We start from the raw sequence: 19,113 nt of genomic DNA, 5'->3' as shown, positions 1-19,113 counted from the left end.
GGATGATTATAATAGAAACACGTCACCACTTTTCACCCACTCTAGGTTTCGGCTTACAAATATTGATGCAACAAACTGACCAAATACTGAATGTGTGAATTTGGCCTTCGGATGAGATTTGCCAAAATCTCTATGCTGAGAATTTACCAACTGCATTTCAAAAAAAGTGTCACTAATGGCGTTTCATAAAGGGAATCAAATCTTAAATTTGGATTAAGCCAGTGAGCTAAACAGGTTTTAGCTCAGATGTAAACCGCCTGCGCCGTGCGGCTTTTCAGGAATATTGAAGTATATTCCATCATGTGGAATAAACCATAGCCCACCATTACGCACAAATCTTAAGCACACACCACATTTGGAAAATTCTTGTATTTGAGTACTTGATTAAAATTACAGTATTCTATTCATCAATGAAACAATAAATTGAGCTGGACGTCCAACTTTCCAAAAGAAAGCACATAAAAGTCCACTTCCCACAACAACAAAAAAAAATAAACAATCATGAACAATCACTTTATCCTTTCCATTAATGAACAGAAAGGTGGACATCCTTGTGCTCCTAACCCCTTGAGGGCAGGAGAACCAGACAAGTCCCCTCCTCTGCCCTTCCATGCCCCACCCCCAAGGACCACTTTAGAGCAAAGGATTCATAAAGTTATTTACACTAAAAAGTGAATATTTTCTCATTTATATATTTATATATGTACATATACACAAGCATCTACATTTTTTATTTATTTTTTTTTCCATGGAAGTTTGTTCCAGATGCTATACTTAGCAGCAATTGTGAAATTCCAGCACATTCTATTATAACTACCTAATAAAAAAGGGGGGAAAAAAAAAAACAAAAACAAAAAGTCAACTGCCACGTGAAATAATTAAAAACTCTTGCATTCTATCTGGACTGATGTGGTTGTCACTGTACACAAGTCTATACGCTGAAAAAAAAAAGAAATGTATAGAACATCTACTAGTGGATAAGAAAAACCTTTTAAAAAAAAATTCCATTGGGTAAAGAGTAACGCTGTACAGTCTTATATCATTCAATGTCATACAACTGACCCTCCCATCCCAGAATAATAAAACAAAGAAAAATCTTCCCTTAAAATGTGCATTCACGTACAAAGTCATACTCCCAAATTGCCTTATGCATTAACACCAGGGACCAAATGTTAAAATCGAATATATAAAATAAGTTAATGCCAAAAAAGATCAACCGTCAAGACTTGCAAGTTGCCATAAATGTTACAGCCGGTTCCCAACTCTAGTCTATTAGTATTTAGTTCCAAATACAAAAAGGCCAGAGTTAACGCTTGCATTGGTATGCAGAGCCAAAAAGGTTTTAAATCACTAATAAATACACTCACTTAAAACTCTGGAAGATGAACATGATACAAAAAGTCTCATTGGTGCAGTTCTTGGAAAGAAAAAAAATAAAATAAAAATTGAAGCATGGCAACCTCTGGCTGCATGAATGTCCTGGAGACTGTGGGCTAGTTGGTGGCAATCTCTTTGCTGTCCTCCACAAAACGCATAAACTTGAAGGAAGTCCCATTCTCACTGTTTGCTAGTTTCTCCAGACCAGCTAGAGGTGCATTTGGTTCGGAGTTTTGCAGTTTTTCTAAGTTCCCAGTGAGGCCACTGATAGGGGAGCTCCCACCATTCCCCAAGCTTCCAGTCATTGGGGTAATTCCACCATTTTGGATAACCGAAATTTCATTGGTCTTCATGGCCAAGCCATTTGACAAAGCTGCAGCATACTGGTTCCAGAAACTAGACGGGTCCCCATTTCCTGTCCTGGCAACAAAGTCTTTCTGGAATATTTCTGGAAATTTGACAGGGTTCCCTCCTAAAAAAGCCATAGGCCCATCCACAGAAAGTCGCCTTCCTCGCCTTGCAGGTGTACTGTTCCACATGTGAGTGCCCATATGAACCTGCAAGAAAAATATATAAAATACATTTTACCAATATTGCCACTTCTGACTCCAACGGTAACATTATCTAAACACCTCCAAGGCCAAAATAAACTTCGACCTAAAGCCCACCCATACACAAGAGATAAAGATCGGATGACAACCATCTCCTGATGTTTCCCAGAGAACAAAAAGATCAGATGTTTGAAATCCAACATGCCAGATCCTTTAGAGATAATGTTGGGAGAGTCAGGATGCCCTATACATAGACTGTCCTTCGACAAAGCCGATATCGGCGAGTTTGGCCAACTTTTGTCATATCATATGTAGGCCTTTAAATCCAAATAGCTTAGAGAAAAAAAATTAAATTAAAAAAAAAAAAAGCAAAAAAGGATACTTCAAAGCATGAATGTGCACAAAAGTGTTAAATATTGTAAAAAAAAAAAAAAAGTATACTAAAAATAAAATTATGTCAACACCATGTGTATAAAATAAAGACAATGGCTTTCCTACTGTTAGGGGGCCAAGTCGTACCTGCTTCAGATGGATAAAGGGCATCTTGGTTAAACACTTAAGGGTTTCAGAAGATAAGCTGTGTCATTCAAAAAGTCAATATACTCAACCTTTGTATAAAAACACCATTCTAGATGGCTCACAAGACAGAAAAAAAATAAATCTGGGATCTATTTTGCGTCATCTTGGCCAAGATTATAGAATCCTGGATTTTAACGTGTTTACAGGAACCCACATGGCAATCAAGTCAACATAAGGAAACCAACTCCGAGCAGAAAACCAGACTTAATAAACAGCACTACTTTTAATGTCTCATGATAAAAGAGCCTATGCATACCAAAGTGATACATTCAAAGTAAAACCAAGATAGATGACCCTGTCTGCAAACCTTCAACCATTTCCAAATACCCATGTCATGTTTTACAGTTCTTTAACCTACAGCAGGGATTCTGGGTAATGATATGTAAATGGACACAGCATTGGGATGTGAACTGCAGAACAACCGCCATGCAAGGAGACAAAAAAAACAAAAAAAAAAAAAACACCTTTCCATGATAAAAAAAAGTAAAAATAGAAATTAAATATTAAAGCATTTAGCCTAAGGATGAACACTGCCGAATGGAAGAAAAAAAAAGCATACATATGCTATGCTCAAGTGATAGAGACTTCTAATTAAAGATATGAACATGTGAACAAAATACATGCACAGAGTGAGTGATAGTGTACATACATACCAAAGGAAACTATGCAGAGACACATTCAATACGATAAATAAAAAATAATTGAATACTAATATAGGGGAATAGGAAGCACATGAATGCTGCAAAGTATAAAATATATATATATATATATATATATATATATATATATATATCTCTCTATCTTAGTGTACTATTTGAGTATGCAACCATTTACCATTGCATACATATAATAGGAAAGCAACAAGTTGTTATGACATACTGTAAAGTGAAAAAGAAACAATATTTAAAGCACTACTGTTGCGGGGAAATTTATGATCTGAAGAAAAAAAAGGGATAAATATATATATATATCTATCACATGGAGCCCTGTCTCCAATTAAGTTTATATTTTCACTCACACCCATTTACCATCATGTGACAAATAATTTGTGGAACCTTGCACACTCCGGTTCTTATGGCTTCTGTCAAAACATTGTGTGACTTAAAAATGAATGTATGTATGTATGTATGTATGTATGTATGTATGTATGTATGTATGTATGTATGTATGTATGTATGTATGTATGTATATATTTTTTATTATACCATTATCCGTTTCGTCTGCAGGGAACAGGAGGGAGGCTGGGTTTGGGGAAGAGGCCTCAGGAAGTCCTTACGAACTCTCAGTACATTGATACAATTTATAGATAAAAAGTCAATTAGTTCTGATCTAATGCATTGGATAGACAAGTGTCAAATAATGGTATTGCATGTACAGATTGTCAAAAAGGTAGGGCTGCGATTGACATTTCCCAGGGGAAAAAAAAATAGGCTGCCTATTTTTTTTTTTTTTACTTGGGCATCATAATACTCAAAGTATCTCCATATTGGATGCAATATATTTCACGCCTAAATTGGTTGACTACCTCTTGCAATTAACCATTTCTATGTTTCCAAGATGAAAGATGGAGGACTTACCTTAAGATTGCCTTTTGTTGTAAACGCTCTTCCACATATAGTGCAGGCAAATGGTTTTTCACCAGTATGGGTTCTCTCGTGGATTTGTAAAGCACTGGAGGATGAAAAAGACTTGCCACAGGCATGGCAGTAATGCTGTTTTGGAGTCCTTCTGGCCAAAGATGGAAGGAGAACAGGTGATGTAGCAGACGATGACAGTGATCCTGAAGAGGAAATACTTGAAGGCTGTTCTTTATTGTCCTGAGTTGAGCCATGCATAAAACCATTAAACTCAGTCTTTATTAAGGTTGCCAGTGGATTTGGAGTTGGGATTGGAGTTGGATGTGCATTAGCTGTCAAGTTAGGAGTAGGCTCAAAAAGTTGTGATGGTAGGTCTCGCATCTGGTGGGTAAGCATGTGCTGTTTCAAATTGCCTTTAGTGGAAAAGCCACGATTGCAGACTGTACATATAAATGGCCTCTCTTTGGTATGGCTTCTGTAATGAATGTCCAAGGCACTCTGACATGCAAATGTCTTACCACAAATATCACATATTGTATTTTTAAACTTGCTTCGGTCTCTGAATGGGAAGAGCACACCCATGGGTTCCTCTTTAATTAATTTATCTGTGTTGGTAGAAGTCAAGTCTAAAGCACCTCCATTGGCAGGGGTTGGTGACATCCCATTGGGCATTTCAGGTGGTAGAGCTCGAGGCGGCTTTTCTTCAGCATTCGGAAACTTCAAAATGTCATTTGTGCTATTAGGTGACAAAGCGTTCATTGAGAATGTAGACTCAGAGGCAGCTGGGCTCCCAGCACTGTGACTTTCAATATCACCACCAAAAGAGGACGAGTCATTAGTCATACAATCACCTTCAATAGAGCCATTTTCAGCTGATTTCAGACTGGCCTGGAGCTGCTCAACCAGTCCAGCACTGATCATCTTCATTTGATTCTCTAAAGCAGTAATACTTGAGACTTCAGGGGGCAGCGGAGAGGAAGACAAACTATCTTGAGATGCATCTGCAGATTTAGGTGTATCAGGGACACTGCTATCAGGACAGTCCTCCATGTTCTCATCGGAGAAGTTGTCAAGGTCATCCATAGTTTTTTCATCAAAGGACCCAGTATCAGATTCCATAGAGTCCGGATAATTCTCAGCGACTGGGGTGTTAGGAATTTGCCCTCCCATATGCATCCTAATATGTTGCTGAAGCACAACAGCATTTGTGAATTTCTTTTGACAAATGGGGCAGGAATGTTGAACCCTAAGTGGTGGCATGGCACGATGAACACTGTAATGAGTCTTTAGGTTACCCTTTGTGGTAAAAGCCCGTCCACATACTTTACATTTGAAGGGTCTTTCTCCTGTGTGTGTTCGGTAATGCATTTTAAGGGCGCTCTGGCAGCTTAGTACCCGATGACATATTACACATTCGTTTGGGTCACTTGACTTTTTGTCAATATTTTCTACAAGTTGCTGCAGTTTCGAAGTCTCTGATGCAGGAACGGTATCCAAAAGGCCCCCAAAAGGAAATTTTGCCTTGAATTGTTCAGAAATCATTGGTAGAATGGGGTTAGAAAAAGTTGTGTGGTTAGCAGTTACAGAGTCACCAGATGGAGAACACGTAGTACTGTCAAAATTTTGAAAATTTGAATGTTGAGAATTTTCTTCACCTTTGTCATCAGGGTTGGACAACTCCATAGATTCTGGCTCCTCTGAAGGACTGTTAGTTTTTTTAAAAGATGGTGTTATAGCTGGCAAGTCACTTTTTACAGATTCAGATGGACTTGCCATTGGATGACTGATCGCTATAAGCTGCGGTTCTTCGGTCTTAATAAATGGGGTCAAACTAGGAATTGTTGGCGGGAGTGGCATTCCCACAGATGATGTCAGGGTTGGTAAAACAGGCTTGGTGTCAAGCCAATTTGTCACAGGTTTTTCAGGTGGTATAGACATTCCATATGGAATTCCAGTACTCGTTGGTATGTTGTCCAAATGCTCCGGCACCGGGTATGGATTCATCTGAATGTGTGGATATTTGTCTTTATGACGCTGAAAGTGAACTTTTAGATTCCCTTTAGTGGAAAAACGGTTTCCGCAAATGTTGCATTTAAATGGCCTCTCACCTGTATGAGACCTAAGATGGATCTGCAAGGCACTATCGCTACCAAAGACCTTTGCACAGAACCTACATTTGTGTTTGAAGAATGATTCATCGGAGGAGCTCTTTGCTTCGAATGGAGACGCGCTGGCTGGTTTGCTTTTCCTCAGCGGGTCCTCTGCAGTTGTTCCAATGATGGGTAAAGTGCTGGGGAATATGGTGGTACTTGTTGCAGTCTGAGGTAGTGGTGGGTTAGAAGCAGGACTTAATAGACTGCTTATTGCAAAAGCTGGTGAAGACATTATAGGAGCTGGTGGGTTACTAACCTGTGACCCACCAGTGCTTGAAGGTACTCTGTCTACAGAAGGAGTTTTAGCTGCTGCCATTTGATTTATAGAAGGAGAACTAGTATTGGATGGAATAGTGGTACCAGGGTTGCTCTGAGGTAGTTGTACTGAGGGTATTTGCTTGATACCAGTTATGCTGGCTGATTGGCTAGCAAGACTTTGTGCCAAGCCAGCCGCTGCCGCAAGCTGTTGGGACAAGTGAGAACTCAATGTAGTCAACGGTGTAGCAGATACCCTCAGTCCCCCTTGAGAACCGCTTGACGTAGGCATTTCTGCACTTTGTGAGGCCAACAATAATATTTGGTGACGAATTTGCTCAATTAGATGTAACTGGTGGATCTGCTGCTGCTGTAAAGCCAGGAGCTGCTCCATTAGTGCCGGCACTGCCATTTTATTGTTACTTGCTCCTTTAGACTTTGCTTCTTGAGAAAACTGTGCTACCGCCACTTTTGTACTCTGAAGGTTTTCAATAATAACATTGCTGTTAATAACAGAAAAATTTCCCAAAGCTGCCAGATCCCTTACTTGAGGTAGTGCGGTTGTGATAGCTGAGGTACCCACTGTGGAATTACTACTACTAGGAACACCATTTTCCACTTTGTTGGAACCACTGCTGCTATTGCTAGCTTCGATCTCCACCTCCATGGATCCTTCTTTGTCAGGCTTGTCATGCTCTGAAAGGTCACTACAGTCAGCTTGATCTGCGTTATTAACTGTGTCATTCATGTGCTCGTCAGGATTATCTGAGGGGGGACTTGGAGAGGTTGTTTCAGCAGGAGGTGGTGGATTTTCATTCACAATTAGAACCAATTGATTTTTAGTGCAGTTCTTCTTGTGCTGCAACAAATCTGATAGTTCAAAGAACTCCGCGCAACATCTGCTGCAGACGTGAGCATCCTTGCTCTTGGGTGTCCGATGAGCTTGAACCTTCTCTTTAACTCCTAAAAACCAAGAATTGAGAATTAGAAAAAAAAATGGCTCCCAAACTTGTTTCTTTATAACATTTCTATTCCAACGAAAAGATTTTATGATCATTAGGACACAAATTTTGCTCAACTTTCTCAACACTTTCCACTCCTGACTTGACTATGAGGATCTTAAATAATCATTTGCTTGAAACAATCCATCAAAATATAAAATACTGTGTGCAGGAGGCATTTGGTAATAATGAAATTTCATAGATGGAATTGATTTCCAATATTTCACGCGTTTGTTCGAATGGGCAAAGAACAACTTGAAGGCCTTGTTAAACATTTTAGTTCCCGTCAACCTCATTTATTAATTTTGGTGAAGTCTTCATTCTAACAGAGACACAGGTGTATCCACACGTAGTGGAAAAAGTCGGATAGAAATTGCGTCTAGAAAAAGCGAGTGGGTTTTAAAAACAGGTGAATCACGTAAGATAAGTGTAAAAACTATGCAATCAATTAAAAAGAAAAAAATCATAACTAGGCAAGGTTACTTTGTGTTAAATTGATCCAATGCAGTTTATATGTGTGAATGCACTCTAACCTATCAAGGAAAATATCAGCACTATCGGATGCAGTGACCAAGTTTAGGACATTTAAAGGTCTTTTACATAGAGGATGTTATATAAATTGTCACAATACATTGGCCAGTGGAATATAAAAATGTAGTGAGTGAACGATCAGGCACTTATTGTAGCTAATCGAATCTTTTACGATGACCTAAAAATTACTATTTGTCAGCGTTACATCCCTTCTCGCGTAAACAGGCATCTGCTATTCGTTAGCAGGGAGGAAAGAAAAAAAAAAAAACTAATACATTAACGTCTTTCGAACATTTAAGAACTACATTGCCATTTATTTTTATTTTTGAAACATATGTGTCTTCGCAAGTAACAAGTCTGCAGCTAAGGTGCATCTAGCAGAAGGAAACTTGTTGGAATCTTTCTCAAGTGTTTCGTATTCTTTTTTATTTTTGATACAATTAATGAAATACACCATCAATGTCAATGAAAATATTTGCAAAGTGTGGGAATGATTTCTATAAATTCCCATTATTTTTATTCCCTATGTTTACACAGGAGTGTCTGGATAGCAAAACATTGGATTGATGCACAGATGGAGTCAACCTCAACGGGAAAAACGATAGATATATAACCTTGTAACATAAGCAGCCAAGGTGAATATTATGGATAGATTTTATGGGTATTCAGACCTACAGATTTCTGACAAGAAATTATTTATATTTTTTTGCACTTGCAATTAAAAAAAAATAAAATAATAAAAAAGTATAGGAATTGTGATATCTAAAACCTTTCTGCATGCAATACATTGCAACCCCCTACAGATAAAATATAATCAACGTGCACTTCAGATTTCATACTTCTATAAATCATATAAAAACTAAATATTATATTATAATGTATTTATAAATATATATTAAATACATAATATATTTATTTTTAAAAAATATAAGGTTTATAGAAGTGTGAAATCTGAAGTGCTATATACTCACACATATGCATATTCTCCCTTTTTGGCACAAGTGTGAATCTGAATTTTATTATATATTAAATTATACATATCCCTGTGCCAAATAGGGAGAGTGTGCCCCAGACTCCTGACAATTAAATATAAATATATATATATATATATATATATATATATATATATATATATATATATATATATATATATATATATATATATATATATATTTATTACATACATACACTGAAATTCAGATTCGTACATGTGCCAAAAAGGGAGAATGTTCCCCAAAAAAGTAATAACAAACCCCCAACTCATTCCCCATGTTTGCGCTTACACACATTTCAATTAGCTTATGGGGAAGGCTTCCCAGTTTGCTCTTCCCACTAGTTGCTCGCATTTCTTATCACACCCAAGACCATTTGCAAATTAAAAGTAAGTCTGACTCCAAAACTAACTGATCCTATTGAAAAAACAGGATGGTTTCCTATTGTTCACCCAGCGTGAAGACAGAAACTTCTGTTGTTTAAAAATGGTGTGTGGTTATCTTACAAGGCTGTGAAAAAAAAAAAAACCTGTTTAATTCAGAGATTACCTCCCTGCATGTTTTACTGCAATCCTTAAAAAAAAAAAAAAAAAAAAAAAAAAAAAATCACATAATGAGAAGTTTCCATGACACCACCATTGAATTTGGCCAAAGACCTTTTTTTTGTGTGCGCGCACGTCTTTCAACATGATAAAATACCCAGGCCTGTAATAACTTATTAGGAACAGTGAAATTAACATTTTTAGGAGCTAAACAAATAGGATTGGGGTTGAAAAATATAAATGTATCTATATCTATATATCAAAAAGTTTTTAAAGGTGTAAAAATAAATATTTATTTATATTGAATTTTAGATTACTACTTTTTTTGGGTGAGAAAATAAAATATGATAATAGTGCAAGATTAGGGTGCAGTTGGGATGGTAGCGTGTTGACAAGCAATGTATGTGCATTTTAGTTGCCTCTGTTTCCCATGAAAATTCAGCATCTAATATATTCAACAGAAATGCTGCACATTTCCATATGTAATGGTTATGTCCCCATCTACTTTTACAGCCAATTATGAGCGAACAAAAAGCCATTCTGTTTGTGCACACATTTTGAACAAAATGCATTAAAACTATTATGTCAGCATGTTCATTTAAGCTCTACATTCAGTGGAAAAATACGTTTCGACCAGATCACATTTATCAAAACATAATGCCACTTTAAAACACAGTTTTGCTTGGTCAGCTGTGCTTAGGCAAATAATAGCAAGTTCAGGACTAAACAGCTTGCAGAGGGGGCAGAGACTTTCTCTCCATTAACATACAACATTTTTGTATCATATTCATAATATCTGCACTAATAATCCCAAAATATCACAAGACCATTGTGAATTAAAACAAAACAATTAGCAAAAAAAAGAAGTTGACATACTTTCATTTTTAAATAGAAGTTTTCCTTCATCTACTTCAGATTTCATTTCTTCTGACTCTCTGGCAATCTTCATCTGCATTAGATCCAGTGTACCTACAATTGTAAGACATTTATTGGGGTGAAAAAATATTTTGCTGAGAGGCAAGGAGGGTCTGAAACAGAAACTGCACTTTTATATAGGAATCGATACAGATAATCTTATTTTTCAAACACTAATCTGCACAGATACACATTATATATAGATTGTATTTTTTTTTTTTTTACATAGTGTTCTAAGCAAAGTACCTAAAGTGTAATTATGACTGAAGAGGCAATTTGCATATAAAGCATAATTAGGGTGAGAAATATATATACGTGTAAGAAAATACAAAAATGAAATCCACAGAGAAATAAAAAAAAAAAAATTTATGAAGCATCAGTTGATCAAACCAGTTTGATTCATTTGCACAAAGGAAAAAGCAGCCAAAAGTTTTAAAAAGTATAATACATAAGCCTATAGAGAATTAAAAAACATACAATATATAAATAAACTGTATTTATTAAATAATGTGCGCATACACACAATGTGATACAAATCTGAATAAGCGGTTTCTCTAATAGGTATATTATATGAGAGAGATCTAGGAATATACACTATGAGAATATATATATGTATATTGACATGTTCTGAAGGAGATCATTTGTAGTCCAATACTAAAGAGGAACAGCTAGTTTCAGATATTAACTGTTGAAATATTCTCACTTCAATAAATGGATCACACTTTACAATAGTGAACACTAGGTGGGGATCCAGAAGCAATGCTTTGAATAGGAAGAAAGGAGACAAACAAAAAAAAAAAAAAAACAGAACACATAATATGACAATTCCAGTGTGAGTTGAGTGAAATAAAAAAAGGAAGAAAAAAAAGGTTCCTGGAGTCTCCATCTACACTCTGCCTACGTAAATATTGGCATTCAGACAAGAAACTAAATCCCAGTTGTTTTGGAGAGCACTTCTCTATGGGAAGCACTTGTCAATCCCAGTGTTGGGTGAGGGCAGGAAAGGGTTAGTGGAGGAGAAGTGCAGCTCCTGATAAGGTGGAAGAGTTAACTCCCTGCTAGGAAGGACTGGATGTGGAGTCATTGAGAGAGGATCCAAAAACATATTGGATGCTGAACTTTGTCACCTTTTTAAGAGAGGAGGCCAGCAGAGGTTAACAAAGCAGAGGGATTTAGATTGATGTACAAGATACAGGACACAGGACAGTAAACACAACAATTCACAAGGTTTGTGCCATAGTGCCTATGCAAAGAAAAAATGAGCCACAGAAAATAGTAATTCCTACACAAATATATCTGCACACTCAACAAGTAGCCAACAGAATGAGTCTACCTTCCCTCAGCTCCATCACCACCTCACAAATTCAACAAAACCATCACCTCCCGAATTCCAGGTTTGTTTTATAGTTTCCCCGCACCATAAATAAGGAGTATTTCTATTTTTACATTTCCACTAAAGCAAACACAAATTTATCTCAAACTCCTCCTAGACTCTCTACAAAGAGGACTTGTTGAATTTCTCAGAAAGATAACAATGTTTACAAACACTGAGAAAAAAAACAAACAAAAAGAATTAAAAACTCCAGGGAGGAATCTCTCCATACAATCTATCGCAGCGACTTTGTAACAAGATTGTGCGAGTTTACACAAAGTGCGACTTTTATTACTGAGGGATGAAAGCAAGTCGTTCTAATCTTTGGATGCAAATTGAGATATTATTTCGTTTCGTTTTCGTCGTGTTCGTTTTGTTTGAGGAAGATTTGTGGCTTTATCGAAGTGCTAATATTATTACAAGATAATCCTCTGAATTATTACAATACATGTCCTGCGGGCAGGGCTGCTGGAAAACCAAGATTTACCGGTAATAAAACTTTTTTTTTTTTAAGCTTTAGACTATGAGCATCACAATTAAGCAGTAAACTCCCACCTCAACCAATTGTTAATTACTTTGGTTTAATTAATAGCCTCAAATTTAATACTGAAAACTATATATAGTGTATGTTTCTAATTTTTATGTTGATACTAGATGTTACTTAGTGAGAAAATATATATATATATATATATATATATATATATATATATATATATATATATATTTTCTCACAAACACTAAGTGAAATTATACCATATTTAGAACTATATTGTCTTAGGCATTTACACCATATCAGGAGGCAAACAAGTTACCCATGGAAAGTTTCTATATACTTCTACTATAAAATAGTTAGATTGGGGTTTAGCTTTTGTTAAACTTGAATTTTACTTGAATCTTACACGAATAATTAAAGCAATTTACTAAAGATCAGATAAAGTAAGTAGATTTTTGCATGTCCATAGAGAGAAAAAATATAAGTGCAGACTTTAAACAGTTAATGCAAATTAAAATTGAAAATCCTATTGTTTTGCAAAGATGGTGGGAACCGATAAAACACAACAAATAATGGCTTTGGAGGGGGCTTATTAGCATTGACCAAAGACAGGATCTGGTTACACTAAATAGTTGGGGGTTTTTTTTTTCGTTTCTGGTCGGAAACCTAGAGAGTGACCATATTTTTGGGATTAATAAGTAACCATCATCATGCTGGATGTGGTTAATCTTTTAGCAGGATAGGAGTCCACGAGGAGGGGGTCACCTCTATGTGAATGACTCACTGGGACAAAGCAGACAGTCCCCCCCCCCCCCCCAACTCTTATTAGGTTGTTATGGGGGGCTCTAGCCAAGAGTTAAGCCCTTCGAGCAGCACTTCTTAAGACGTTATCTAAAGAAGAAGTCAAAAGGTGCTTTACTAGGTGTGCAGTGCAACACATTGATATCTCAAAAATGGGGGTCTGCAAAATATGGTAGGGGGATTGAATTAGTCTTTTTCCCAAATTTCTCCCATGTGGAGAGCATTGTTTGTTAGTGAATAGCTTGAAAGATTTGACCCTAAATGTTGCACTGTCTTCACAATGAGACACGGGGAGCTGCCTACTATGCCTGGGAGATGTTTAGCAAGAGGGGACAAATCACTTTTCAATGGGGGTCTAGGAAAGGGGGGGGGGGGGTTGTCAGATCATACAAGGTGCATGTATGAGATCTATTTTAGGAGAGGACTTTAAAAAGGGAATAGATGGGAACTTCAGAATATTAAAAAAAAAATGAAAAAAAAGAAAAGTGGAAAAAAGTTAATTTTTGCAAAGACTAGTTATATACAAAATATAGATCTATCTATAATTAAAGGACTATGTTTTTAATATCCTTTCTGCGGATAATACTGGATTTCGGCATAGGATTGAATTGAAACGAGCTCCCATAAGGAACTGCCTGTGGAACAGATAAAACCACATCCAGGGTTCGGAAAGTTTGAGGAGTTTCACAGGAGGGTCTTGTGAAGGGGTAGGGAGCAGCAGGGCTCACTAGTCGGGGGGCTCAGGGCTAGTGATGGGGGCTCAGGGCTAGTGATGGGGGCTCGCGCTTACCATGACTTCCAGGCAGGGCCAGCCCAGGGTCCGATTGGAAATGCTGGGGTTTCGCCTGCTTCCTCCGAGACATGCTGGCTCACACATCAGCTGGGGCAGAAGACAAATAATTTACTCCCAAAATGTGCTCCCAATTCCGGGCAGGGAGCCCCATCCAGCGCGCATGTGTCCTGCCATAATTATGATGATCAATAATGCATTGCGATTAATCATAGGAGAGGAGGAGGAGGGGGGCCTGGCACATGTCCAGCTCTATTCAAACCCGCTCTGCCTAATCAATGAGCCTGTGATTCGCTGGAGGCTCCTGTCCCTCTCAGCTGCCACCCAATAATAAGGGGGCCGGCTCAGGCGGAGGGAGGGAGGGGGCAGGGACGCCAGGTTAACCCTCTCAGCCCCTCGCTCTGCATCTGCAGGAATGTGTATGGGATGTGGAGGATGGAGATCGCCAGCTCTGCGGCCAAGCACTATGGATGCGGCTTGTTCACGCTGCTCACACTGACACTATGGATGCGGCTTGTTCACACTGACACTATGGATGCGGCTTGTTCACACTGCTCACACTGACACTATGGATGCGGCTTGTTCACACTGCTCACACTGACACTATGGATGCGGCTTGTTCACACTGCTCACACTGACACTATGGATGCGGCTTGTTCACACTGACACTATGGATGCGGCTTGTTCACACTGCTCACACTGACACTATGGATGCGGCTTGTTCACACTGCTCACACTGACACTATGGATGCGGCTTGTTCACACTGCTCACACTGACACTATGGATGCGGCTTGTTCACACTGCTCACACTGACACTATGGATGCGGCTTGTTCACGCTGCTCACACTGACACTATGGATGCGGCTTGTTCACACTGCTCACACTGACCTGGGCGCTTTCTCTCTGCAGTCAGTGCCGCACACATGGGACCTGTTCACACAGTGGCCAGCTCTCACACACTTGTGCTCCGAGGACAAGACATTGTGCTTCCTCCCCTTGGATAGGAGACGACCCGCAGAGTGTCAATATGTATCTTTGGAACTTGTCTATATTGACAGATACGGAATCAACGCTGAAACATTCCGCATCCATCGATCAGAGGGGCTGTAGAGATGCGCTGAGACTTGTAGTTCCACCCTCTCATCATCTCACCAAACTCTGCATCGTATGTAAAAGCCAAGAAAAAAAAAGTTATGCTGGAGCTCCAGCCCTGCCCTGATTGGTTGCGCCTGCTGTCAATCAAGCGAGCTGTAGTACAGTGTGGGTGGAGGAGAGGTGGGCGGGACCTCCGAGAGGAGAAGGGGGGCTGGGACTGTGTGTGTGAGACCCCCTGGGTCTAGCACAGTGCGAGGGGGGCTGAGGATGATGGCAGCAGGTCCTGGAGAGAGCTGAGGACTAGATCACCTTGGAGGCGGCAGCTCCCTGTATGTGTCCCTGGAATACTAGAGCCAGACCTGACCCCAACACTGCAGCCCCGATGACTGACTGTACAGACCAGCTGCAGCTCTATTAATGGCCAGGCATGACTTCTGCACATTATTATAATTATCTGAAATCAAGTCAAATATTATAGAATATATATATATATATATATATATATATATATATATATATATATATATATATATATATATATATATATATATATATATATATATACTGTATATATATATATATTCACTATATATATATATATATACACATAATATATATATATATATATATATATATATATATATATATATATATATATATATATATGCATGTGTGTATATTATATGTATACTATATATATAATACATATTATATATGTATATAATACACACATATATATATATATAATATATACCTGCACACACATATATATATATGTATTTATATATCTAGTTTATTATGTTTTGAACATAAGCTGAATGTATACATACACATATTATGTATACATATATATATATATATATATATACATATTTACGTTTATACATATATAAAGGATTTATTCTATTTTGCTCATAAGCTGAATCTATATATATATATATATATATATATATATATATATATATATATATATATATATATATATATATATTTTATATATATATATTATTAGTAAGATGTTTTGTGCAAATGAGCCTGATTTTGCAGGAGACCAGCGAGCAGGAGACAGGGACTATGTGGCTGATGGAACATGGAGCTCAGTTGGGGGCTGAGTTTGAAGGATGAACATAATAATCTTCCTATAGGTGACACTGAACAAGTCATTATTTTTCTCTGAATATTTAAACACCTCCTTTGGCAGAGATTGATATATGGCTGATGGAGAGGAGCTGGCGCAGGCTACATGTGTGCTGCTTCTATGTGTCCTTATCACACAACGTTTCTACATCTAGTCATAATATAGATGTATATAATGCAACATGCATCATGTGATTCATGGTGTAATCATAAAATACAACCTATAGAATGTAGTGTTTTATTTCTATTACATTGCTGACACTTTTCTCCTACAGTTCATTCAGAGTAAAATAAAGTAGTAATAATGCACAAATAAAAGTTAACACTTTCTTGTGTCCTGTTTTATATTTCTTTATGGCAATATCACCAGTACCTATGAGCAATATCTCTACATCCATTATCCTCATCCTTTATAGGGCCTCAAAATATATATATATTTTTTAATTTTATGATTATTCTTTAAGAGTAAGTCTGTACAAATATCCCTTTTTAAATAAAACCATATTCTCCCACATGTACTGCTGTTTCACATTTATACTACAATAAAGTAGTAGTTTAGAAGTAAATTAGGGTATTTTAGTAGCAAGAAGGGGTTAACGGTTATGTAAGACATTAACCGTTTGGCAGCTGAAAAATAGTTTTTTTTTAACCCCCCTCCATTTTAAACCTCTGGCTAAAAACAGTGAAAAGGAGGCATGCTACTATGAGAAGTGCTTAATCATTGGCGCACATCTGTTATTTAATAACCGCCATCACTTTTGGGTGTGAGATATACAGCATAGCCAAAATTGTGACATATGAAATAAAAATTACTCAAAGTGGTAAAATAAAAAAAAAAGACATTAATTTCCAATATGTATCAAGTTTATATGAGACTATTCATTTTCTGCATAAGTCATTAAGGACGGGGATTTCACATTGATTGCTCTTTGTCTTTAAATACAGTCGTCCATCCACCCCACATATTACCCCTCTGGATAACATGAAGCCCTTGTGGTCTTTGCACTTTTTTTCTCTAGACAAAAGGGACCCATCAACTCTCTAGTTTAGATTTATTTCCTCATGATCAATACCCAGCATAGATGTCCCAAATTTAATCCCCTTCCATTATTCCTGACAGCAGATAATTGATCAGAGGCCAAACAAATGCACATAATTGAATCATAAGTAATATGGGGTGGCTCAAGGCAACATGATAGGGGAAAGGAATCATCCCATTCATTTGTGCATTGTTGGCCATTGCTGTGATTGACCACACATACAACTGTTTTTTCTCACTCTTTGGATGTTCCTTTACTTTCACACATGGAATGAAGAATATAAAGTTGCATTTACTATAAAAAATAAATATTTATTTAAAGGTAACAAGAAACTAACGGTGCACAGAAAAGTTAGGATCTAAGGAATCTCCAAAGTCTTCAAAATGATTCAGAGCATTTTAGGGGAAGTATTCAGCTTCTTATCAAATTAAATGATTACATTGTTAAATTATCTATCTATCTATCTATCTATCTATCTATCTATCTATCTATCTATTATGTATCTATCAATCTATTATCTATCTATCTATCTATCTATCTATCTATCTATCTATCTATCTATCTATCTATCTGTCTATCTATTATCTATCTAACTATGTATTATCAATCAATTTATCTATTATCTATCCATCTATTATCTATCTATCTATCTATCTATCTATCTATCTATCTATCTATCTAGTATCTATCTATCTATCTATCTATCTATCTATCTATCTATCTATCTATCTATTATCTATCTATCTACCTACCTATCATCTATCTATCTACCTATCATCTATCTATCTATCTATCTATCTATCTATCTATCTATCTATCTATCCATCTATTATTTATCTATCTATCTATCTATCTATCTATCTATCTATCTATCTATCTATCTATCTATCTATCATCTATCTGTCTATCTACTATCTATCTATCTATCTATCTATCTATCTATCTATCTATCTATCTATCTATCTATCTATCTATCTATCCCTTATCTATCTGTCCATCCATTATCTATCTATCTATCTATCTATCTATCTATCTATCTATCTATCTATCTATCTATCTATCCTGTATCCTATATTTTTCTCTTTTTTCATCAAACACATACACACATGCACATTTTTGGATACTTATAAGCTCCTCTTGATAGCAGGTTGCAATAATAATAATAATAATAATAATAATAATAATTAATATAGCTTGTCATTTCAATAAAAGTCAGCATATTTTCCTCCATAGTATGAATGCAGCCAGGCGAGCAGAAACTACTGGAGATAATCTAAGCTCCTATATAGTTCAGGAAACTACAAGAAGGAAAAGTACAGTATATACTGTACATTACTCAGAAAAACTAGAACTGAATAAGACTATGAACCAGTCACTATTTTGTAGGGCAAGTGTCTGCTTTGATTTCCTTCGCTGTATCTGTAGAACTGCAGGACTTTTCTTGAAGACATCTACAAAGGCTGTTGAATGTCTGCACATTATAAATGAGACTGCCTTTGAGAAATCCAGATTTTATAAAAAAGATGAGACCGTCCGATTCCTCAGTGTCGCGCTTCGGTTTTGTGTTTTTGCATTCAATCATTTCGAATTTCCACCTCCTTGGAATGGAAATGATTGCGAGGAAGCTGTTGCACAGACATGGCATATGTTCCTTTAGGCATAGAGGAGGCAACATTATGCTACAATTAAATTAGCTCTGGCTTTTAACATTGAATAATTGGGTAATTTCAATTAAAGTCAGGCTAACACCTTCGGTTATAAACTTTAAAGCATCCTGGCATTTGGTTTGGTGTCACCATAATTACAGAGGTAAATATTTTAGAGTTAGGGGAAGTGAAAAAGAAATGTATATATTTGTATTTTTGTATATATATATATAACTATATGTATTTAATATTTTAGGCAACATTT

The 19,113-nt window shown here is 36.8% G+C and overlaps 1 protein-coding gene across 1 annotated transcript; it reads right to left on the bottom strand.

The window, feature by feature from the left end:
- Positions 1-356: 356 nt before the first annotated feature.
- Positions 357-14,235, bottom strand: SALL1 (spalt like transcription factor 1). The gene is made up of 4 exons (XM_077288212.1): positions 13,930-14,235; positions 10,435-10,527; positions 4,085-7,455; positions 357-1,934 (listed from the first exon to the last, which is right to left on the bottom strand). The coding sequence occupies exons 1-4, from the start codon at positions 14,000-14,002 to the stop codon at positions 1,494-1,496; spliced, it is 3,978 nt and encodes a 1,325-aa protein (XP_077144327.1). The 5' UTR covers positions 14,003-14,235; the 3' UTR covers positions 357-1,493.
- Positions 14,236-19,113: the final 4,878 nt, after the last annotated feature.

Source organism: Ranitomeya variabilis, chromosome 2 (assembly GCF_051348905.1).
Source record: "Ranitomeya variabilis isolate aRanVar5 chromosome 2, aRanVar5.hap1, whole genome shotgun sequence".
In the NCBI taxonomy this organism is placed as follows: Eukaryota; Metazoa; Chordata; class Amphibia; order Anura; family Dendrobatidae; genus Ranitomeya; species Ranitomeya variabilis.
The sequence above is the reverse complement of the archived record's forward strand: the minus strand, read 5'-3'. Positions and strand labels throughout refer to the sequence as shown.